Source organism: Panthera leo, chromosome A2, assembly GCF_018350215.1.
Source record: "Panthera leo isolate Ple1 chromosome A2, P.leo_Ple1_pat1.1, whole genome shotgun sequence".
Taxonomy (NCBI): Eukaryota; Metazoa; Chordata; class Mammalia; order Carnivora; family Felidae; genus Panthera; species Panthera leo.
The window spans coordinates 85,667,952-85,693,289 of NC_056680.1; the positions used below are offsets into that span (position 1 = coordinate 85,667,952).

Here is a 25,338-nt window from a genome sequence, read left to right on the forward strand (position 1 = left end):
TAGATCTACAAGATCAAGGAGTAAGCAGGGCCATATTCTCTTTGAAGGTGGTAGGCCTCTCTTCTAGCTTCTGGTAGTTCCTTGGCCTGTAGTAGCACCACGTCAATCTTCAAGGGGCTCTCTCCCTCTGTGTGTACTGGGGTGTACATTTTCCCCTTTTACAAGGATATCTGTCATACTGGATTAGGCCACCCTCCCAGTATGACATAATCCTAACTAATGACATCTGCAAAGATCCTGTATCTAAGTGAGGTCTCATTCTGAGATTATGGGAGGTCATACTTCAACACATGAATTTGGGGCAAATATAAGTCAACCAATGATAGCGTCCCATGAAGGAATTTAAAAGCAGTCTCACAGGTAATGCATAAATTAGGATTATTCCTTACATTAATGATTTGCAAAGCTTGTCAATTCATAGCTGTTTAAAAACTTTAAACTGCTACTAAAGAATAAATAGTAAATATCTCATTTCTTCATGTTTTTAAAGGAAAAAATGCATCTAGGATATGAAGAAGCTAGACCAAGTGCTTCTTGATCAGTGTGTATTTTAGACCATATCTACAATCCAGACATATGTTTAGAAGTTTATATATACTCAAATATCTCTGCTATATATCACATTTTTACAATATTAATATATATTTTAGATTTCCTAATGATGACACCATAAATCGGATCACACACTAAGGCCTACTGGTGAAATAGCCTGAGCACAGGGTATCCACATAATTTGCTATCTAAAACTGGACTTCTGAGAGTGAAAGGGCATTATTAACAATTAGGCTGGACAATATGCAGAAACCAAAACAGTCCAAATCAAATCCAACACGAGGATAAACAAAAGGAATAGCTGAGCCGAAGCAAAATGCTGGAAGGCATAAAACAGGTTTCACCATATTTGTCTGCAGTACAGAAAAGGAAAGGTGTGATTATTTTGCTCATGTATGCATAATGAGTATTCCCAAAAAAGGGAGAAAAATATGTGGAAATGTAGTAGGTTTTCCATATAGTGGGAGTACAATATATTTTTATTTTTGTTAATAAAATGATATGTACAAGAGAGGTATCTTAGGACAACACGAAAAGGAGATATTCATCACAAAAAATCGGTCTTTCTAGCCTCTGCTAAGTCAACCAGTAGAATGGATCTGGAGTCCTTTAAGAGCCCCACATAAGCCAATCACATTAAAGAGGTAAAATACTGTATTATTTCTTTGAAGTCAGAAGAAAAAGAAGCAAAGAAATTACTTTTTGACCAAATCAAGGGAAAAGATTATCTTGGACCATTCTGGGTTTCCATTTTCCCTCATGTAATAGTGTTCCCTCCTCACCAATGTAGACAGCGCTCACTGGGATTACTGTTTGGATGCTATACCACTTTGTGTTGTCATTCTTGCAAGGGCACTGGCCTTAAAGAGAAAAACCCTGCATGTAGCTGTTCTCCACTTACAGAAGTAGATGAGCAGAAACACCTGGTATTCTTTTCATACTCATCAGGTTATTTTTGGTATGTGATCAGGCCAGCCCTATACAATTTCAAAGCCACGTACAAGAGAGAACACTATACGATACACCTACAATGAAGTTGAGTAGTACTGTGAGTTTGTCCCAATAGTGTTCTTATTGTTTTTGGGTCTCGGTTAATTGTTCCCCTCTGAAAAAAATGGAGCACTTTCAGCCAAGAAAACCTTCATTAGTTTTCTAAGCATCTTTCCCAGGTGAAACAAATACCCCTAACAAGAGTGTGTGTGTCCATGTTAATTACAGTTTGCCCACAGGCCACCCTGGCAACTGTCCAGAATTTCTGGTATCTACAAAGCATTTTATGCAGTGTGCACAAGGACAGGATGGATTGTCTCATTTCCGCTCCAAACCCAGCAGGAAAGAGCAGACACCAGCACGATTCTGGTAAAGACATGTTTCATTGGAACATTTTCCTTCAGGAAATTCACAGATCTCCAGGAACAGGGGAATTATACCCCTGTGCATTTGACTATATGTTAAATAATTACACTTCCTGCTTCACCAAAAACTAAATTTAACAGCTTAATTCAGAAAATACTTTGAACTAGCCAATTTACCTCTTTTAATAGCATACTTATTATCAGGGATTAATGAATAAAACTCACTGATGTGACAAACATTAGCAAAATGCAAACACCACATAAGCATTGTGAAACTGAGCCAGAAATAGACAGCATTGGCAACAGGAATACATTTCATGGGCCAATTTATTGTGCAGATTTCACTTTGATCAATGGTTCTCAACCAGGGGTGATCCTGCACCTCAGGAGACATTTCACAATGTCTGGAGACATTTTTTTATTGTCATGACTTGGGGACAGGTTGCTACTGGCTTCTAAGAGATACAGACCAAAGATGCTGCTAAATATCCTACAACGCACAGGACAAGCCCTCATTATAAAGAATGGTCTGGTCCAAAATGTCAATAATGCCAAGCTGGAGAAATGGATCCTTAAATTGTGTGGAAAAATTAGTGGTTTGGTTATAAATTCCACATCGTAATGCTATCTTCCCTAAGTGCCCATTAATAGACATTAATAGTCATTTTCAGTCAGATTTCTCTGATTTGATTTTTCTAACATGTCAATATTATATATTATTACCAAAGAGTAAAAATTATGAAATATAAACAAATATTATAACATTAAAATAAAACAATATAGCCTTTATCGTGCTGTATCTGAATTTAGGAGCAACCAAAGATTGGTAAGAAATATACATGATTTAAACCTGTATTGCCTGTAATATTAAGAATTCCAAAAATCCCCTTCCAGTTTTCATCCTATTACCAACTTGTGATTTTGTTTTCTTTTCAAGATAAAACATTGCTTTTAACCTACCACATCTTGGAGGCCAGAAACAGAATCGCTCTCACTGTCAGATAAAAGCATGAGAAAAGTATTCAGAAATGTACCTAAGTGGATATAAAGAGAAACTCCAGTTCTGTCTCTTAAAAAATGCTGGACTATCTTCTTTGTAAAACATTACAAAGAATACCCTGCTTTAAGTGTTTTGAGGTCCTTGTTTCCTTATTTTAAACAACAATTTTGCAGAGTATTTGCCTTTGATAAGTTTGTATTATGTTTTATGTGGAGCCACTTTTCAACCTTCAATTCAGAACGACAAAAAATAGAAATATCAGAGCAAAGAAGAAATCAAACCAGACTTTCCTCTAATGTTAGTTGTATCACTAAGTTTATGACTCAATTATTTTTTACAATTCTTTAAGTGCACGTCCTTGAAAACATCTTTGTCCTTCTCATACTAATGGTCTGCCCTTCTTAACCTACTACACTGGTATTCTACTCCCTGTAATTTGATAAAATTGCACTCTTAATTATTATAAAATATCACATATATCCACAGTTCTTTACTGGTCATGCTCAGTTTATTTCCACTGCATATATGCCACTAACAGCTATCAAAAGTGATGATTTTTTTATAGTAATATCTGATATTTAAGAGAAGGAATCTGAAGTCAGACAGAAAACCCTAAAAACCCATTCTTTCAAAACTTGTTCCTTGACTCTATGCCAGGACATTGGTAAGCACACTTCAGAAGCAGATAGTCTAGACATTCCTCTTCTGACATAATGTTGGCAGTTTCATTACAAGGTGGAAGAGAACTACAGGAAAATCCTCTCTTTAAACATATGGTCTGCATTGGGGTGCCTGGGGACCTCAGTTGATTGAGAGTCTAACTCTTGATTTTCACTCATGTCATGATCCCAGGGGCGTGGAATAGAGCCCCAAGTCGGGCTCCACACTGAGTAAGGAGCCTGCTTAAGATTAAGATTCTCCTCTTGCTCTCTCTTTCTATCCCACTCCCCAGCTCCTGAATGCTCGCTCTCTCTGTCCAAATATATATATATATATATATATATATATATATATATATATATATATATATATATAATTTTTCCATATATATATGTATACACACACCCACACACACACACACATATATATATATATTTGTCCAAGTATACATACACACACACAACACACACACACACACACACATATATATATATATATATAGTCTGGATTTATATGGTCGACACATTAGAGATTTATCTGTGTTAATGAACTCTTTTCAAATGATATCTCCAGAAAGACTCTGTTTTCAATGGTTTGGGAAAGAAAAATTCCTTTGAGGTTTTGTTTTGTTTTTAAGAGAGTGGGAGGTTTCAAATCATGGATGGAACATAAAAGCAAGAATTTGATCAACCAAGGAAAAGCTTGTGGACACTTGATCTATCAAGAAAAGAATAAATATTGTGACACAAGTAGAGAGAAAGTAAGGCAGTAGACCTAAAACCACATTTAACAGTTAGTGACTGCCTCCTACACTACTAAATATAACGCCCATGTCACTTCTATAGTGCTCACAGGCAAGTAGGACTGTTCAGAATTAATCAGATCAGGTAAGCATAAATGTGCCTTAATTCACAATCTAATTTAAAATGAAGATGGTCAAGAAAGAGAAAGAATAACCCAAAGACTTTCATTTCAGAACCATCTAAGATTAATGGAATAATCTCATAATTCTGAAATAATACCTTGGCTTCATAAAAATTACATGATGCAGCAAAGGTTTTTGGTGCCTTATCCATACATAAGCTTTAAACATATTTTCCCTTCCTACTGTTTCATGTAGTTCTACGAAAAAGGCCTCACCAACCCCTAACCAAAGATGCTCACAAAGAAAATAATACTTTTAGATGTGACACTTATAAGACATATGGTTCTAAATTCTCACCCACATTTTCAGCCAAATTACAAATGCATTAAATGAAAACATTCATGTATGAGGGTCATCTTGTCCAGATGTTTTAAATGATGTGCACCTAAGACATAATAATAGTTAATATTTCTGTAATAATTAAATGTATTGGTGACCAAGTGTTGGACAATTTCCATTGGTAAGAGTTCTGCATGTTTCTTACAATCATGGTCTTTGTAATGCTAAATTACCCATTCTCTTTCTTGAAGGGAATTTTCACACTACATAGAAACAGCCACAAATTTTAGTGTAAGATCCATGAAGTTATAAGGGAATTTACCAATAAGGTATGTGTGTGTGTGTGTGTGTGTGTGAGAGAGAGAGAGAGAGAGAGAGAGAGAGAGAGAGAGCGAGCTTATCCTGAAAATCACTTAGAAGGGATAGCTACTCTGCGAGTTACAGCAAGAGTTTGTCTAGCACTGTCAATATTGGCACTGTTATTGGCTTGCTATCCTACCTATTAGTTGGGAGATGCAGCATCTTTATAAAAAGAGCTGTTGAATTCAATTAGTTTTAAGTGACCCACAAAAGGATTGAATGAGGACCCCTCGAGAGATTCTTAAAATATATAATTCTGTTTTTTAGGAAACAACTTTATCTCAATGGTCGGGAAAACTATAAAAGTGCTTGAGACAACTGTTGAGAATTAAGTGCATAGTGCTAGATTTTACTCAGAAGAGATTGCATAGAGGGGAGCCTGGTGGCTCAGTCGGTTAAGTGACCAACTTCAGCTCAGGTCATGGGTTCGTGGTTTGAGCCCCACGTCAAGCTCTGTGCTGACAGCTCAGAGCCTGGAGCCTGCTTCAGATTCTGGGCCACCCTTTCTCTTGTCTCCTCTCCTGTTCACAGTCTATCTCTCTCTCTCTCTCAAAATAAATAACATTTAAAAAATTGTTTTTAATAACTTAATGTGAAAATCTATATTTTAATGCCATTTTTAAACTGAAAACAGCAATTTAGTTACCTTAAATAGCTAAACAAATTAAACCAGTGTTCCTCAGATTGTGCTCTGCAGATCAGCTCAAGGAAAAGTATAGAAACAGAGTGTTTAGACACTTTTGCAACAGTTTAAAAAAGTAATGTTATGACTATTGAACCTAATTATTTAAAAACAAAATTCATATCTTTTTAAATTCCATTTTTCCATTCACTGATTTTCATTGTGTTCTACAAAATACATATTTTCAATGGACACAAAATTTAGAAAAAAAAAAAAAAAAAAAAAAAAAACCTCTATTCCTTTTGCATAGGTAGTGCAAAAAGCACCGCGTTAGACAATTACTCTGGCCAGAATCCCCTGGTGTCAGCAAATTAATTAGTGCTAAAGGTATAACAAGGGAAATCCTGAACCAATCAGGCAATCAGCAGCACTGCCAAACTGAAATGACCAGGTATAGGGAGGGCAGAGCGAGAGCACCTGTTTGCAGAATAGAGGGGCCCCTTTTTAAAGTTAAATTTACCAAGTACCCAGTAGTTAGTTATTGTGAAGAAGCATCTTATGATCATCTTCTCTTTAAAAAGAGAAGACATAGCTATTCACCTAAATCAGTTCACGAAGAGGAGAAATTTTATATGGATGCTTTCCGTTACAAATGTACACTTCTGCATTAATACTTGATAACTGGGGCATTAGTCAGAAATGCTACTCTTCCATATCAAGATGTATTTAAAAAAGAAATGCTGGGGCGCCTGGGTTCCTAAGTCAGTTAAGTGTCCAACCCTTGATTTCAGTTCAGGTCATAACCTCACGGTTTGTGAGTTCGAACCCCACATCTCGATTGGGATTCTGTCTCGCTCTCTCTCTCTGTCCCTCCCCTGCTTGCTTTCTCTCTCTCTCGAAATAAATAAAAATAAAAACCAAAAAAAAACGCTCATTAGGATTTTAGAAAATCACCTAGTTTATACAGGCCAGGAAATGCAAGTAATTTTAGGAGATTTAAGATACATGAAGTAGAAACCTTAACTTGGAAATAACTTAAGCCTTTATATTTCAAAAGAATTGTCTTATAATTTTTCCATACATTTGTTGACGATTTTGTGTAAATCGGCTTCAACCATAGCAGAGAGAAATCTCTTCTTTGTAGAGGGTGAAGAGTTCAGCTAACACCAGTAATGAGTTGTTAGTGAGCTATTGGAATTTAGTCTCCTTACAGGATGGATCAGAACCAAAGTGGCAAAGCACAGGGTGCCTGGTAGCAAAAGGACGATAGGTCATCTGACTCAGCATTTCCACTGTTGGTGAACATCTACAGCTGGAGAAGAACGAGTATCCTATTTTCTGGTTGTTGGTGTGATAGTAAAACTTGTGGAAGAAAGGATTCTCTGTCGGCTCCCACAGATCATCTGTGCTCCTGCAGTGGGGGTTGGGCATGCGATCAAGAAGGGCTGTCACTCCCATGACTAGGTTGTCCCATGGCAAAGGCAAAGGGGTTCTGTAGATGCAGGTAAGCTCCCAAACCACTTGATTCTGAGTTAATCAAAAGAGCGATGAGCATGGGTGTCGTATTCAATCAGGTGAAAGTCCTTCAGAGAGACTGGGCTCCTTTCTGAATATATTTTCCCGCTGGCCTTGAAAAAGTAAACCACCCTAGGGCCGCCTGGGTGGCTCAGTCGGTTAAGCATCCGACTTCGGCTCAGGTCATGATCTCACAGTCTGTGGGTTCAAGCCCCGCATCGGGCTCTGTGCTGACAGCTCAGAGCCTGGAGCCTGCTTCCGATTCTGTGTCTCCCTCTCTCTCTGTCCCTCCCCTGCTCATGCTCTGTCTCTCTCTGTCGCAAAAATAAAATAAAAAACATTAAAAAAAAAAAATTTTTTTAATAAAAATAAAAAAAAAAAAGTAAACCACCCTATTCAGGACCTGCGGGGTCCTCATGGAAGTGATGTGCACGTGGCCTCTGGGAGCTGAGAACAAATGGAAGGAGGGAGGAGGTATGCCTAGAACCACAAAGAAGTGTGGACAACTACATAAGTTTAAAAGATAAGAGAAAGTAGCCCAAGAAGGGAAAGCAGACCAGTCAACACCTACTGCAGCCTTGTGGTGCCCCGAGCCACAGCTAGACTCCTCACCATGGAAACTATGAGAAAAAATACACTGTTTTAAACCACTGGGTTTGTGGTAATATATTATGCAGTATTAGAAATACCAAACTAGGGGCGCCTGGGTGGCTCAGTCGGTTGAGCATCCGACTTCAGCTCAGGTCACGATCTCGCAGTCCGTGGGTTCGAGCCCCGCATCGGGCTCTGGGCTGACGGCTCAGAGCCTGGAGCCTGCTTCTGATTCTGTGTCTCCCTCTCTGCCCCTCCCCCATTCATGTTTTGTCTCTCTCTGTCTCAAAAATAAATAAATGTTAAAAAAAAATTTTAAATACCAAACTAAAGTCAATAAATGAATCTAGACTAGTAAATTCTAAACAAGGGGCTCATGTTATCTACCATTAAAATGCCTTTGTGAAGATTGCTTTCATTCATTGTACTTTAAATCGGTAGACAGTACTCAATCTTTTTTATATCATGTGATTTTGAATCTTCTTTGCATAAATGCTGAGAATTTAGGAATATCCTCATTTCTCTCATTTAATCACACAATTACATTAGGAGGAAAGCAAGCCAACTAGGCACAAGGGAAAGCCACACCGTATGTGATTCTGCACGTGCATCTCTAAACTTTAAGATGTGTGAAAAGCTCTAATATAAATTCTTCTCAAAAATTAGAATGGAGGGGAGCCTCGGTGGCTCAGTTGGTTAAGCGTCTGACTCTTGGTTTCGGCTCAGGTCATGATCTCTCAGTTCATGAGTTCGAGCCCCATGTAGGGCTCTGTGCTAACAGTGCAGGGCTTGCTTGGGATTCTCTGTCTCCCTCTCTCTCTCTCTGCCCCTCCCCCACCCTTTCTGACTCTGTCTCTCTCAAAATGAATAAACTTTTAAAAAGAAGAAAAATTAGAATTGATATTTTAAGCAGTATAATTGATTTACACTGTTTTTTAAAAACACTGGATAGTATTAATTTATCCCTCATGGTAAGATATGATGTATTTATTGCTAGTCTTAAAAAAAGGGGTGGAGGGGACATGGGTGCCTGAATGGCTCATTTCGTTAAGTGTCAGACTCATTTCGGCTCAGGTCAAGATCTCACGGTTCATGAGCTCCAGCCCCACGTAGGGCTCTGCACTGACAGCACAGAACTTGCATGGGATTCTCTCTCTCTCTCTCTGCCCCTCCCCTGATCACACTCTCTCTCTCACTCTCTCAAAACAAATATTTTTTTTTAAAAAGGTGGGGCACCATTCTATGCTATACATAGTATCACAATTATTGCGGATACAGTTTTAGAGTTGCCAGCTTCAGATAACTTTCAACAATTACAAGAAACATATTATCCACAGGGAACATCTAGTATTTATTCCACAGAGCAAAAGCATCAAGTGACAATGGGACATTATTCTTCTGTACATAAGAATGCTACGCCCCTGACTTCATTATACATTTCTTAAGTGCAATTCAAGAGTAGCACAGAGTACTAAAAAGGGCAGAAAACATCAAACTTGACCATTTTTGATTTCAGAAAGATTAACAGAAACGAAACTGAAATAGAAGGGGTAGGAGGTGGGACCTTTTCCAAAGCATACCCACAGGCACTGGAGTACTCAAGTCCCAGGAAAGATCTAGTTTATGTTCAACAGACACACTAATACCACATCGTTAGGTAACAGTTGGGTGCTGAGCAACTAGATAGATGTTAGAAGGTGTGAAAGCCACGTATTCTTCAGGTCCCATATCGTTTGTGATGGAAACAAACAGGAACCCAAGTCACCTGATTCACAAAATTCTCCTGCTTCTAATCACGTATTTATTTGGTACTTTCTATGTGCCACTGCTTTACATGAATTAACATTCTTTTAAGTTTATTTATTTTGAGAAAGACAGCGTGAGTGGGGGAGGGGCAGAGAGAGAGGGAGACTGTCAGCGTGGGGAGCCTGATGCAGGGCTTGAACTCATAAAACCGTGAGATCATGACCTGAGCTGAAACCAAGAGTCGGATGCTTAACCAACTGAGCCACCCAGGCACCCTGAATTAACATTCTTAACTCTCACAACCTTATGAGGTTTTACCAACCATTCAAGTTACCCCGGCATTAACTGGAGAGCTGAGCTTAGGGCCCACACTTTTAACCAACCAGGCAAGTTCCATGAGAGAATTAAGCCTAATGTTCAAAAGCATCCATTCTTTAAAAAGTAACTTCTCTATGCTTCTAGAATGGTACTAGTTACGGACCACTTTTGAGAGAACTGAAAAATAGTCTCCCAGATCGTTATCTGTGTTCTGTGGTTCAGATGAAGAAGACTGGTTAGAAAGGCTGCAACCACACCCCAGATGAGCACTTTTTACAGCTTTGAGTACTTGGTAGTGGCATACAAGAATGTGTACTTGATGATGAATCCAACACCCAAATCCATTTAAAAGACAGGAGACCTGAGTGTCTTAGTAGCAATCTGTTCTAATTTGGTCGAGAGGGTATGGTCCCAAGTGGCAGCTGATGTAGCTGAGCATCTCTTCCAGTGACGTAAACCCAACTTCAGACAATAACCATGACATACAGCTTAAAAAAAAACCTTAAACCCAAGCTCAGAACACTGAACAAGGTCTGGTGTGTTACATTTCTTACTTAGTCCTCTCTTTTGATTGCCTGTTCCAGAGAAGACTTTCTCCCAATGTTCTAATCTGTTTAACATACACACAGTAAGAGACTATTTAGAAAAATTAAGTAATTCCTAATACAGTCCAAAGACAGCCCTAGGAGTGGATTAAAACTGGGAGAAAGACCTCAACTTCTACTGGTTTCATGGTAAATAGAATGAGAGAAGCTAATAGTCTCCACCCTTTGTTCAACAAATTCAGTGGGACATACACATACCAGGACGTGATGGCCTCTCATTTAAGCCTCATAATCTCCCCCACAAGGTATGGAATGTGACTGCTCTTCTAGAGAGGGTAAAACTACAACTCAGGGAGATTAACTTCCCACGGTTACACGGGCTCTATCAGAGGCAGGGTTTAACCTTCACATTACCTGACTCAAAACACTGATTCTTTCAACCATACCCGAAGGCCTACCTTGAGTTCTAGAAACTTCCAGAAGACACTAGTCTGGTTCTGGCTTTTCTTGAATGGCTACCAAATGCTTCCTAGCAACTTTTGGAGGCCAGTCGTGCAATATGGAATCATTGGGGGTGATTTGATGGGAGAGTTGGAAGATGAAAAAAAGTGTGATCACAGGACTCAAAGCCAACAAAAAATTAAAATTATAGTCAGCAAGTATACATCCCATCCCATCCATTTTGATGTTCCAATTATTCCTAATGAAATTTGCAATGCTTCATATGTATGACAGCACTGCTGGACACTACAAAGCATTTTCAGGTTTTATAACGTCTTCTAAATATATATTCTACATGCGTGTAACACATCTGAATCCCTATGTGTATTCTACTGTTTTATTATTTCCACTTCATGTAAGTCATTATATGTTTCTATTATATACAATGTTCACATATACTAATGTTACATACTTATGTTTATGTTTACACAGAATGCATAAAATATGTAATATTACATATTATCTTATGTTTACACTGTTACATACGTAATAAATATAAACATCATATATAATGTTATATGCATCATATTTATATATGCCATATAAATATGATTCCCTGCAATTAGGGTGGGGATGCAGAAGAAAACAGGGAAAAAAGAAAAAAGAAAAAAAAAACAGATTTTGAGTGGCATATTGGTCTCAGGTTTTAGATCCCTCTGCATATTATAAAAACGGAATCCCAGGGGCTACTCTGCTTCACTTATAGAAAAACCCAGAAGGGGTAGGACCAAATCCAAGGCTTGCAACCCTCAAAGCACCCCTCTGTCATGGTCATTTACACCCAGGGACTCAGCTGGCTTTTAGACACCACACAGATTGTGTCACATCTGATCATTTAAGGAGATGAATGACCTCATCTAATTACCATACATGGTTTGCTCTGTGATGAGTTACCATTCCCCTAAGCTTATTTATTACCATAGAGTATTAATATAAATTTTAAACAATTATTCACCAGCAGACCTAACACCATGTATCAATCCCCTGGGCCCCGAGCTACACATGCACAATACCGTTTTACCTCATGAAAATTAATTCTGATTTCTACATTTATATCAACAGGACAATCAGGTGTTTTGAGAGACAACCAAGCCTTCTACATGTTTAATTTAGAGCAATCTGCACACCCTCCATTGTGCCCATCCTCCTGAGGCTTCCCATGGCCCATTTGCCTGTCCCCTAACATTTTCGCAGATGCATATTTAGTCAATTCTAATATAATGTCAAGGCAATGAAGGGCTTGGTATTTTTAAAGTGACAAACATCATAAGAATTTTACACATTCCTTTCTGTGGCAAATGTCAAGATGACTGCCATGACGAGGCAGGTTCCTGGCGCTTGAAAGCACGCTGCTTCAATGGTATCACCAAGTTGTACTCATGAGTCATGTTATTAACGCCTAGCTTCATCTAAAACATCCCTTTCCTCCAGAATCGATTAAACATGGGCAGGAGTAATTTTATTTAGGTGTTCAATATCTCACCACACAAGATAAGAGTTTGTGATACGCTGACCTCCCTTTATACTGCAAAGGGAAGGGGTGGCGTTAAATGAGTGCAACTAATCATCAGTTGGATGAGTCAAATGAAAATTGGCCTTTTCCAGGATGCTCTTGGCAGATTTGGACTGACTTCTGTGTTGGTTGCTAAAAATGCAACTGGTCTCGATTTTACTATTCTGTGCTCACCCAATTTGTAGGGATGTCTGGAATCATTTCTATAAACATTAAGGACACACGGCTTTATTAACTTTCCAATATTCTGTCTTGAAGCTGAAAACTCACATCTTTGTTTGAAAATGAGAGGTTATCAGCAAACGGATGACTTTTAAAAATAGATTCAACCTCCTGTGGCACGCTTCTCATACAACAGGTGCTGGCCGAAATGTCAAGATAAAACACATCAAGTCCTCTATGGTTCTGCTGTCTTCACGGTCCCTTTTAGGACACAGGTTGTGTCCTTGACCCAGAGACAGAACACTTCATTCCCTCTACTCCTTTCATCTCCTGTTTATGATTAAAGGCTACACAAGTTTTAGGAAGAGACATTTCTAAGGCCTGCTAAGCAATTCCTCTTCCCATTCATTTCAGGCTTTTCTAATGGCCCGAGTGATATATTAGCACAATAATCTAGCTCGCTAAACCTTAGTCATCAATTCGTGATCTCTTGAAGGCAGAAAAATCACATGTGGTACAAATAATAAAGCCTGCCCATTAAACAGTCCTTCAGAGATCCCCAAGCATCCTCTCCTTTGATCCTCATAATATAACACTGTGATTCAGGATTAAGTTAATATTATCCTTGTTCGCAGATGGAGAAACTGAAACTGAGAGTTAGTTTTGCTCTGCTTTACAATGGCTCCTCTTTCCACTGGACCTCACTGCTGGAATGTGCAGCCATCCACAAGTGGACCAGGGCGGATGCTAACATACCAAAGCTCCTGCCGTAAAATGGCAGCAAACTACAGCAGGTAAGTGTAAGACGCTGTATCAAGCCAGGTGGGATCTAATTTTAGCTCCTAAGAAAATTCAGAAACATTCTTCATACTCTAAGTTTCACTTTCCTCATCTGCAAAACAGGGAAGATACTAATACTTATCTTAAGGGACTGGCTTGAAAGGTGGATCGCTTAAAAAACATGCAGTGTTACTTTACAGTGTTTGGCATATGGAAGAAGCTCAAAATGATCAGGAAGCAATATTACAATGACTGGAAGATAGTTGTCAGTAATTAGTGCCCAGACATTCTGCAGGAAGAGACATCAAAATTAGCTTAAATACCGTGTGAATACCTATGGGAGAGAAAAAAGGGCAAAGTCACAAAAGGGAAATAAATAGCCCATTCTTCTCATCTGATTCTTCTCATCTCTTGTTACAAACCACAAGAGTGGTTTTTCCACACCGAGCTGGGACCAGTGAGATCAAGACTGATTCTTAGATCCAGTGGCACCTGCGATCCTCTCCATTCATTCAGTCATATTGGAAACTCAGGGAACCACTGTGATGGCAGCTGCCCCAGTGATTTCCAGGCCCTCAGGAGACATGACATGCCTCTGTAAGGGGTGACCAGGGACAGGCTTTGCAGGAATATCCTGTCAGTGCTTTGTTATCCTATCACAGTCATTATTTTGTTTTCTCAAAAACGATCTGCTGCAATTCAAATTTCTGCCCCATGCTTAAGACTAGACACAGTAAACGCACCCCAATATGCCAAGTAACAAATATATAATGCTAAATTGGCAAAAGAACTATTTGCTTTTTTTTCCCTTTTCACTGATATCTGTCATCTTTCTACCGTAAACAAATGCACATATTAAAACCGCAAAACCACACAGACCTTCAACATAATCTCTCCAAAACAAGGTAGAAGAAAAAGACAAAAGGGAGCCAAATGTTGCTGTGTCCCAAGGGACTCTAGTGGGGAACTGGAGTTTTGTCACTATGAAATAAAGAAAAACACTAGTTGGTGCATCTCAAAATTTGGACATTACTGATGTGTATGTATTACATTTCTGAATCATGTCATTCCTTCTTGAGAATGGAATCTATAATTTGGAACACTTCTCCAAAAACATCTCCAGCAAATTAAAAGTGTGTCTATCCAATATTCCAACCATCTGCTCTAATTCTCAAGGCTGTTTCATATTTCAGAAGTTACTTTGTAAGACACTGTTTTTCCTCTTGATCCCTTCCTCACCTGCCTCTGTCAGAACATTCACGCATCAGTCATGGCCTCTGTCATCTCTCATCTGTGCCATTTGGCCTTCTCCCTCTGATAAACCCAACCCTCCTGTCTGGTAACACTTATTTGGTTGTGTCTACAACCTTCCCCACCCTCCAGGAGCCTTTTTCTAAAAACTGTCTCTTTCCTGTCAATGACGACTTAAAGAAAACCAGAGACTGGAAGGAGAGGTGATCCTGACGGCAGCCCCACCCCTTTTGGCAGTTGTTGGTACATCCTTGACCTTAACTCCCATGATTAATCATCCAGCCACTACCATTGAAAAACATTTCCTCTTTTGATCTAGCATAGTCCTACGGGTTTCTGCTATGTACAGTCCCAAATGACCTAATAAAACTCCTAATACTGTAAAGAAAAGAATACCAATTCCCTTAAACTTTCTTTTCTAAACTGCCTATATCTCTCTTTCGTCACATTGCCATTCCTTGAAAGAATAATCTGCACTTGATGTTCTATCCTCACCTGCTACCAACTCCTCAAGGCACTGAAACCATGCTTCTGTCTGCAATATCTACTGGAACTGTTCTTATTTTATCCAAAGCCCCTACAGATACGTATTTCTAATCACTTAATAGTCTACAGAGACACTGAAAACTCAAAATGTCCAACAGTGAAACGATTACCTTCATTCACCCCCAACATTCGTCCCGTGTTCTCTAGTCTACAAAGTTCACTGTAGCATGATCTACCCGATAGAGATCTTAGAATGATCTCTGACTTAGCTCTTCCTGATTCCCCAAATCCCACAGCACCTGAAATTTTACTTCTCGATCAGGTTTCACGTCTGCTCTGCTGTCCCCTTGCCACTGATCTTTTGTGGACCCTGGGCATCTCTCACTCTGGGAATGCTGCAACGGATTACTAAGGGCTCCGACATCTCTGCTTTAGCTATTGGCCTGCTTGAAATAGTCATCTACAAGCTGGGATTCAATTTTTTTTTTTTAATCTTTATTTATTTTTGAAAGAGAGAGAGAGAGAGAGAGAGAGAGTGAGAGTGCAAGCAGGGGAGGGACACAGAGAGAGGGAGGCACAGAATACAAAGCAAGCTCCAGGCTCCAAGCTGTCAGCACAAGAGCCCAACACGAGGCCTGAACTCACAAGCGGTGAGATCATGACCTTAGCCGACGTCGGATGCCCAACCTATCGAGACACCCAGATGGCCCTACAAACTGTGATTCAAAACATATTACTTTTATTTGTAATGCGAACAAATCTCAGCAGGAAGACCAACATTGTTTGTGAATGTAGCGCTGGGATCCCATAAACTTCCACGTTGCTGTGAACGCTGCCCATCCCCTACCTCGGGTGAGGTAGAAATAGAGCCCTGATGCAAACATCATATAACCTGAACTCAAACCAGTGGCCCCATCCCAACAACATCTCTTCCCACCCAGAAGCCCTATGCCTAATACAAAGCAGACTTTCTTCAGCATGCTAGGTGCTTCTCCTTGCTCATGCTCTGACAGATCCCACAGCTTTACAGTGGGCATTGAAATGTAAATGCCTTCAATGGGGACTCCCTTCCTCAGTTTGGATGCTCACTATATAGTTCAGTGCACTACATAATTGGCACTTAATAACTACATTAACCATTAAATTACATTTGATGTTAATATCTGAAGAAAGAGATGTTTAAAAAAGAGAGTAACTTAAAAATATTTTTAAAATATAACATGTACTATGTACTTAGAGGTCAGAGGTCTTCAACGTACTAACTAGAAGCCTACCTACCTGCAAAGTTATTTCACTTCTTATAATCGAATTGAAGAAATTGACTCCTAGAATTTCTTTTTTTTTTTTTTTGATGATCAGTAAGCTTTTACTAAAGTGTTATACTTTAATATTTCTTATCCAATTAACCATTTTCCCATGGGTTTCCTAAAAAGATAATGTTTAATTGCTTCTATCTTTTGAGATCTAGACAATTACATTGTCTTTTGTATCTAAGGTACGTGTCCATAGTATAATTATTTAGGCCTCTATAAATGAATATTACATGTGGTCAACATAATTTCTAGGATAACCACACTCACTTGGGAAATGGGCAAAAAAATGAAAATTAAAAAATAACCAATCGCCCCCTTTAGCATCCTTAATGTAAATTTGCACCATGTAAATCAGAAAGCTCCTTTGTCTGCCTCACAGACACATGCGTCATTTCTCATGGCATTTTCACAACACCTTTTGATGGCTTTTCTAAAACAGATTTTCTAAGTGTGCCTAAGCCCATTTATTTTACTGAGCCATTCTTCCCTTAACCCTCAAAATAAGACATCATTAATGCCTAGCCATCCCTTTATATAGCCTGACAGTAGGCACCTTAGACAGAACAATTTTATTAGCTCTTTCTCCTCTCTCCCCTAATTATCCCCCACAGTATGTGGGCAAATGTCAGAGGAAACAATTGTCTAGACTGTTTGACAAGTGTTGATCATGTATAACAGATTTATGAGCGCATCAGAATCCCTCAACAATTTTCCAATAGAGAGAAATATTTGAGAGTAAGAGAAAGTCCTCGGAAATAGCCAAAGAAGATTCACAGAAGTAGGCCCTGAGGTCTAATCACGGGTAACTTGGGAGAGAACAAACCAAAAACTCTCCATTTGATCTGGTGTTATATGCAAATAATAATAAATTATGATTAACAGTAAATGTGTAGGTGTATGAAAGAGAGACAGAGAAGCAGCAATTATCTGAATAAAAGAATACAGGAGGTTTTTTTTGTTTTTTTTTTTTTCAGTTTGCCAGGAGACAACTATAATAAATTTTTAACAACCCAGGAAAAAAGAATTTCAAATTGACAGTAAGATTATCCCCAAATCAGAAGCATTTAAATGGACAACACCATTATTATCCATTGCCATCATTTCTAGTTTAAGTTGTTCTTCCATTTATGATATAGAATTTAAAATGTATTCTATTTTTTTAATCCAGCAGAAGCATATGGTTAAAAAAAATCAGCAGAAGCAAATGTTAAAATAACATTTAGCCAGAAATATACTGCATTCATATTCAAAGAGAACTTTAAATATTGCTTCATATGTAACAACCTGATTCTGCATTATTGAAATTAACTGTAAAAGTGTGCCAGTTTGTTAAGGCCACAGTGTCAACCTCTTCCTTGTTTATTCTCTTTAAAATCTGTATAAATCGCAATTTTAAGGGAGCAGTAATATTGAATGACTACAGTAGTCATTCAATATTATTTAGATTACACAAATCTAAAAGTTTATATTTTGCAAATAACATTTTTAAAACTGTTCACGCTTATCCTTTGTTCCTAAAGCATGTCACACCAAAGGTTTAATTTGTACACATTTCTAAGTATCCCACATCTAAATGGCAAAAATAAAAATGGCTCAGTATGCAAAGGCCTTTTAATAGGTGCCCAACATTTCAAGTGCAATACCTTCTTTCCCACAGTTATTTTGTTAAAAAGATGACAACAGCTTCTTGAGAATCATACTTCATTTGTTAGTCATCAATTATGTTAATAACTTGTCTCTACAGGAACTGAGCATTACAACCTGGTTTTTGTATACAATATCTCATTTGATTCTTGACAAATTATTTTGAAATGCTAGTGTTATAAAAATATTCTGAAAGAGATTCAGTCCCTAAAAACAGTTGTGGGTTGGCAGAAACTTGTTAATAAAATTGCCCTAGCGAGGCTTTTCTACCCCAGCAAACCACTTGACGAAGGTTAAAAAAATACATACGTGTGCGCACACACATTTGTATGTATGTAATATGTGCACACACACAAAAATATTCCCTAATAAACAAAATACTATAATATAAAGTAGACAAATTATCTTGATTATGCTATGTTGATATTTTGAACCCTCACGGGAAAGGTAAAAATCGTAGTTTTCACAAAGTACTACACCATTTTTAGTTCAGTTGACATTAAAATCAATTGCCTTTTTTTTTCAAATCTGTAAATATGACACAACCAGTTTCACGATTTTGTGCACACACACACACACACACACACACACACAGATAAATCACGGGTAAGCTACATGGTTAACCATCTCCATACAGTTCCAAGTTTACTGGAAAGCAACCATATGAAAGGCTTGGGAACATCTGTGGTACTAAACATAGTCCATGAAAAGACAAAGTGGCTGACACTGTGGGACACAGTGTCTGATGCACACTCCAAGCCAAGTCCCGCAAATGCGGACTGGAGGTAACAGAACAGAGTTCCTACCCCACCATAAGCAGCTTAAATGTTTTTTTGAAATCCGACAACAAACAGCTCTTTTATTACAAATGATGGAAGGCTGACACATCAGTAACAACCAGATGTTACTTTTTAGAAATAATGAAACAAATTCTGATTTTTTTTTTCAAACTTCTGAGTATGATTTACCTTAGAACTCTGATTATGTCTATGCCTGCAAGATAATGAAGGAAATAAACAAATCAGGTGATTTCCCTAAGATATTTTATTTTAACCATTTAAGTCTCCATTTTAAGGTTATAAATAGTTTGAAGACAGACACTAGAAAACAAGATGTGAATTGAGAAGAACAGATTGCTTTCTTGGAAATCTGTATCTCTATTAACAAATACGAAAAAGAAATTTCTGTGTATGTGTTCTATATAATTGTACTCCAGAAAACATATCAATTTAATAATAGTTTGTTATGGGTACAATATTTTAAGTTATTTTAAAAGTTCCTAAATGCATTGCTATTTCTTATATATACTTCTAAAAGTAAATAGTAAATTTGAATACACAATTTGCATGTCTTTTTCATATTTTTGCAAAACCTTACCAGGTGTAAACCCAAAAATGAAGAGTATTTCATTAGGTTATTTTTTAATCAATGTTGGAGAAAAAATAGAAAAGTATCTGTGTAGTCAGGTTTCTTTGAAGAAAAAGAGCGGTAAAATTTCTATTTTCACAATGAACAACGTGCTATAGATTCTAATTTTATATACATTTATTAAGTTAAAATCAAATAGTGAAAGCTATACAAAATAATAAAGGTACATTTTATCTCCTTTTTGTAAGCCATAATAACCTTAGATTCATGTACCTTTCAAAAAAATTCTTTAGACTATATACATTACATTCTGCCTAATGCTCATTCAAATGCCAATCCAAATAGCTATACATATACCCAAATATAAACATTAAGAAACTTAACATCATGCTACTACTTACCTGAAAAATATATGTATTGTTGCATATTTTAAACATACACCTGTGGAATAATAAATGTTATCTTACGATTAAGCTTATGAGAACAAATTAAAGATCCAAGAAAGGGATTTATTAATGTTCAATGTTTTTAGGTTTTAATTTACACTTAATATTTTATCTCATATCTCATCTTAGGGCACATTTCCTTGTGCATGTAGTACGTGAACAGAAACTGTTAAGCTCACATGAAAATAATTATGTCACTTCTAACACATGAAAAACATATGCATTCCACTGTTATGACACAAATAAAAAATTTATTTTCCATAGTCTTTAAATATATATTTGTCAAATAACAGAAAAAATATTTACATCTCAAGTATTTAAACCCCAAAGTACTATTCTCTCATGAGATATTTTTTTTTCCTGTAGATAGCTATAATTCTTTTTAATATATTTATTTTATTACACAGTTTATCTATATTATATAATTATATATTAATATATTTATTCTATTACACAGTTTATATTAAAAGTTTATATTAGTTTATATTAAAATCCCCATATACCAATGGGCTCTCAGCCAATTCTTGGCTGATTGGCATTTTGATATGACTGAGATAAAAGTTTAACATTAACAGTAGTTACACTACAGTGTTTTTCTTTAAATATGGATTTGTAAATAGATTCTAAAATAAAGAGCAACAGATTTAAATTAGCATTACAATACTGGCCAAATACATATTATCCAGAGTTTTAAAATAGAAGTGTTTTCGATTATGTGCCAAGAAATTATTTCTAGAACAAGCAAGAACTCCCTCTTTGAAAACTATATCTTAAACTACCAATATAACATGTGCGTACTATAACATAAAAATGATGTGTTTTCCATTTATATATAAACCAATATACATTAGATGGTTGCTACCATATGGCATATTTATGATTCCCACTTTACTGAGACAATCATTTCCAGAAGAAAAACCTAACAGCAAAAAAAAATTGCATCAAAATTCCTTTCTTGGTAGGGTTAAAAAAAAAAAACCAAACAAAAACAACACTTCATTATTTCAGGGTTAGGTGTTAGAACTATAACTTTAATCATTTACTGTACTTTAATCAAGAAGAATATGCTACATGACAATATATGCTACAGCATAAAGAAGGTATTTAGAATGATACACTATTTCTTTTTTTATTAGAATAAAACTTAAGCCTTTAATATTATTGTAAACACTAGCTAAAAAAATTAAAAGTTTGTATTATAATTCTAACTCAAGTCCCACCCACTGAGTGCACAATTAATTTTATACTGTCTCAATGGCATGTTTCTCCTCTTAAACTACTCAAAAACTATTTATATATACCACTTTTCCTGGGAAAAGTAAAATTGTCAAAAAACAAAAGAATTTATTAATGATTTCTAGACACATTTAGAAATAGGACTGTAATAATTTGCCTTTAGTGATACTCTAATCTTTGTACTGAGTTTTTATAAACTTGAATTTTTTCCCAACCATTTGAGATTTATCATGGTAAACATTCCGTATGAATTGTTTTCTTGGAAGAAAAGCAATGGCACACCTTGATGAAATTAATACTGTACCTTTTTAAATTTCATGAAGTTTATTCAGAAATCTACCATGAAGGACAAATGTCAACTATCATTTCTCCTGTCCTTAGAAGATGGTATTTTAACTTTTCAAATGAATTACTGAAGATGCAGAAGCCTTACAAAAACAGTGTTAATATTACCTACAGGAGACTGACTTAGCTCTACAAGGTCTTTTATTAAGCGCTTATTCCACGAAATAATTAACGTTTCACTATTTGAAAATGTCTTCAATTTCCTTTGTTACAAAATAAATTTCAAACCCTTTCAAAGAAAAGAAATTGTGGTTTCCTAATTCCTTTTTTCATCAATTATTTTCTTTCTGGTCTCCAGTGAATTTCTGACAGTAAACATTGAATTATTTTAATTTTAGGAAAACATTTTTTGTAGGTATCCTTCTCAAAAATAAGGATTTGTTCATTAATATTTTACAATGGTATGTTCAGGAATAGAAGGTTGTATTTTGTTGCACTTTAAAAAGCCATCGTTTTCCCCAATGAGGTGATGGTGTATTCCCTCTGAATGAAACAAATATTGATAAATTGTCAGTTAAAAAAACAACACGTTAAAAGCATGTAAACTGAACACACTGATTCCTTTTTAAAGAGCCACTTCTTCATTTGACACAAACGCAAGGGAGTCACTTGAGTTCTAGCTTTATAGGCCAAGCTACAAAAAGAATAAAAAAAGTAAATCACTAAAAGTGTAATTGCCTACTAAGAGTGAATTATTCTGAAGCATCTTTAAAGTAATTCTTACTCTATATATTTCAAAATATCCGCTTGGAACTTCCTGCCAATTAAACTAAGACCTACAGATGGTATTTTCCTCTTCGCTTCATAACAAAAAGGATCTGCAATCATTTTTATGGAAGATTATCTAAAAAGGGACATGACTGTAAATCAGTGACGAAAAATATTAGACACTCCCCTTCTCCGGGTTGGAATGGGCATCCTTCAGATTCTTGCACCGGCACCTAATGTAATAAATACTTTAAGCTGCATCTTAAATAAGAGCTGCAGGGTTTCGACTGGTAAAGATTCACTGTTAGCATCCACCAAAAACTCCAGGATTCAGCACTCAGCCAACAAAGGACAGCAAATAATTCCCAACAGCATAAATACCGGGAAGGCTACCTTGGGCTTTGTTTTTGTTATGTAAAATGCATTAAAGTGACTCATCCATTTAAGATCACCTACTCTTTAGAAGCTTTAAAGTACCTTTAAGAACCAAAATAAATGCTTTCCCAACCTGCCCCATAGGCTATTCAGCGCATTTTAAAACGTGTATATATTTTTATGAGCTACTGACTTTGCTTCTTTTTCCAAACCCAAGAGAATTATTTTTCATTCCCTTCCTGCCGTGTGACTATACAGTTACCTTTAAGCGCTCTATTTCCAGAGCAGCAGCGAATTTTTTAAGTTATTTTAGAAATGTTAAAAATAAGAGAAAATTGCAGGAGACTCTGGAGACGATCGTCCCTCCCTCAAAGAATAGGTTCTATTCATTTTAAGAACAGGAAAAGCTTGTCTACCGGCACTTAGATGCTTCAAATGCAGGATGAGGAGGCTGGATGGTGTGGTCCCAGGACCTGCGAGACCCCCAGGTGGACAGCACTCTCAGCTGCGTTGGGTGAGCACTCTTCGGAGGAGAATGACTGTCAAGTGCGCCCAGTAATTTGGGACCTAAACGAGTTTGGGTACCAGAGCAGCGGGAGAGCATCCCCCAGGGCCAAGTGAGGGAAGAGTTCACGCTGCCCTAGCAAGCCAGAAATTACCTATTTGTAAAACACCCACCCAAACGCAACTTGTTACCGGACTGAGTCTGATGACAGCGGGTATCTGGCTGGAAACTTTTTCGCCCCAGCATAGCTAAACTCTTTCAGTGTAGGGAATCCTTGCAGAGCTGGGCGGAGGCGCCGTGAGTCGTCGGCGGCGGACGGTTCCCGGGACAGCCCGGCCCCACCGAGGCGCCCGAGACGCCGGTTCGGCGCGCATTCCGGCGGCGAGCCGCGCGCACCTCCCACCCCGGCCTCTCCAGATCCGAGCCCGGCTCGCTCCCCACCCCCACGGGCTGAAAAGCCCCGCTGGTCGGGAACGGTTCCCGCGCCCAGCTCCCGCCGCACCCCTCGGCCCGCACTCCCGGCCCGGCGACTTACGTGACGGCCGAAGGGAACGGCTCCTCCGACGAAGGGCCGATCAGCCAAGACTGGAAAAGTGTCAGAGTCAAGGCCAGCAGGCAGCCAGCAGCCATCTTCGCGATCGAAGATCAATCCCGCCTCCCTCCCCGGCCGGGGGAAGGAGCGGTGCTGGAAACCGCGGGCGGACGACCAGGAGCACAGTCCGCCCGGACCGCGGGCGTCCGGAAGGCTGGCGCGCCCGGGGCCGAAGCGCTGACAGGCGCGGGGGGCGGCAGGGGCGAACCCCGCGCGGGGGAAGGGGCGGCGGCGGGCGGACCCACTAGCGCGCGTCTGCTGCTCCGCGCCGCGGCTGCCGCGCCTCCGCCGCCATCAAGGGCGACTTTGGAAACAGACCTGGGCGAGTCCGCCGGCGCTCGCGCGCTCTCGCTATCTCTCTCGCTCTCGGTTTCCTGCCTGATTTATTCTCCTGATTGCTGGGGAGAAGGCGGAGGCGGAGGCGGGGGCGGAGGAGGGGTGACGGCGCTGGGGAGGGGGTGGGGGTGGATGCAGGAATGGGGGAATGGCAGGCGGAGAGACTTGTGGCAGCGAGAGGCTCCGTCTGGCTTCTCCGGGCAAGTCAGAGGGAGGTGGCTGGGGGTGGGCAGCAGGAGGGCTGGGCGTCAGAGCAGTCGGGCGGAGACGGGCCCGGAGCAGCCCTCCATACAAGGCAGAAAGGAACTCCCAAAGTCGGCGTCGGCTTGCTCCCGCCGCCCGGCGTGAGGCGGGGGAGCGGACCCAGCCCCGCGGGGCTCCCGGGGGACAGCCAGCCGCCCAGCGGGCATCCACAGGCTGCAGAGCTCCTGCCGAGTACCGGGCTCGCGTCTTCGGGGGCTATTTTTGCACCAGCAGGCAGCGTCCCCCCAGCCCTTCTCCCGGGCGCAGAATCCACCGCCTGCCTAGGAATCGTGGAGAAGTGATGTGACAACAAATGTAGGAGGGGTTTGTATTTGCATTTTAAAGCACCAGTTTCGACTCTACCAGGTGGCACTATTTATTTGCCCTGGAGTGCCAGAGGCGAGAGCCTCTGGCGTGGCTTAAATGACAGTTGTGCCAGCGGCCCCCTTGTCCAAGTAGGGCTCACCTGACGAGGACGGAGCCTCAGGGCCGGGCTGAGGACTGTCAGAGAAAGACCTGAAGCTGTAAAATCTTTCCAGACCTGCCGTTTAGTAGGACACAGGGGTGAAGGGACCAATTCTCCTTCCCAGAAGAACAGTGCTGGGGAGAAGGGCTTTGTAACATCCTAGTGACACCACCTCCAAAAGGTTCAAAACGCCCTGCTTTAGCCACTGGGCTGCCTTGCCTTGACAGGGAGGGATGCTGCAGGCTGAGTGCACTTCCTCAGTGTGAAAACACGAACCGGGGATACAGCGGGAACAGGTGGCAACTTGCGAAACGGACTCGAATGCGGAGCGGGAATGAAGGGAGGGGGTGGGAGCAGCAATGGCGGACCCGTTTCACCTCCACCCCCGGGAGAAGCATTGGTAGGGCCAGCTCAGGCCTTCTAGAAAGAGCAGAAGGGTCTGGGATTAGGCCTTTCCCCAGGGCACAGGCCTCCTTCAGGAAGGAAGTGGTGTGCCAGGGGTGGAAAGGTTTCCTTGAATATCTTAAATTCTTAAACTCCCTATCGTGCTGTACTGGGGCACTTTTGGCAGGAAGTGAAAAGAATGCCATTTCTGATGCA

The 25,338-nt window shown here is 39.3% G+C and overlaps 1 protein-coding gene across 5 annotated transcripts in view; it reads right to left on the minus strand.

Annotated features, from left to right (window-relative positions):
- The window catches only part of CACNA2D1 (calcium voltage-gated channel auxiliary subunit alpha2delta 1), a 495,461-nt gene extending 471,389 nt beyond the window's left edge, over positions 1 to 24,072 (minus strand). For all 5 annotated transcript variants that reach the window (XR_006196625.1, XM_042916580.1, XM_042916568.1 and 2 more), the window contains exon 1: positions 23,637 to 24,072. Coding sequence is in view for 4 of the 5 variants with exons in the window: in XM_042916580.1 (XP_042772514.1) it covers positions 23,637 to 23,731 (95 nt within the window). In the remaining variant the exon portion in view is untranslated. The remainder of the gene's footprint in view (positions 1 to 23,636) is intronic.
- Positions 24,073 to 25,338: the final 1,266 nt, after the last annotated feature.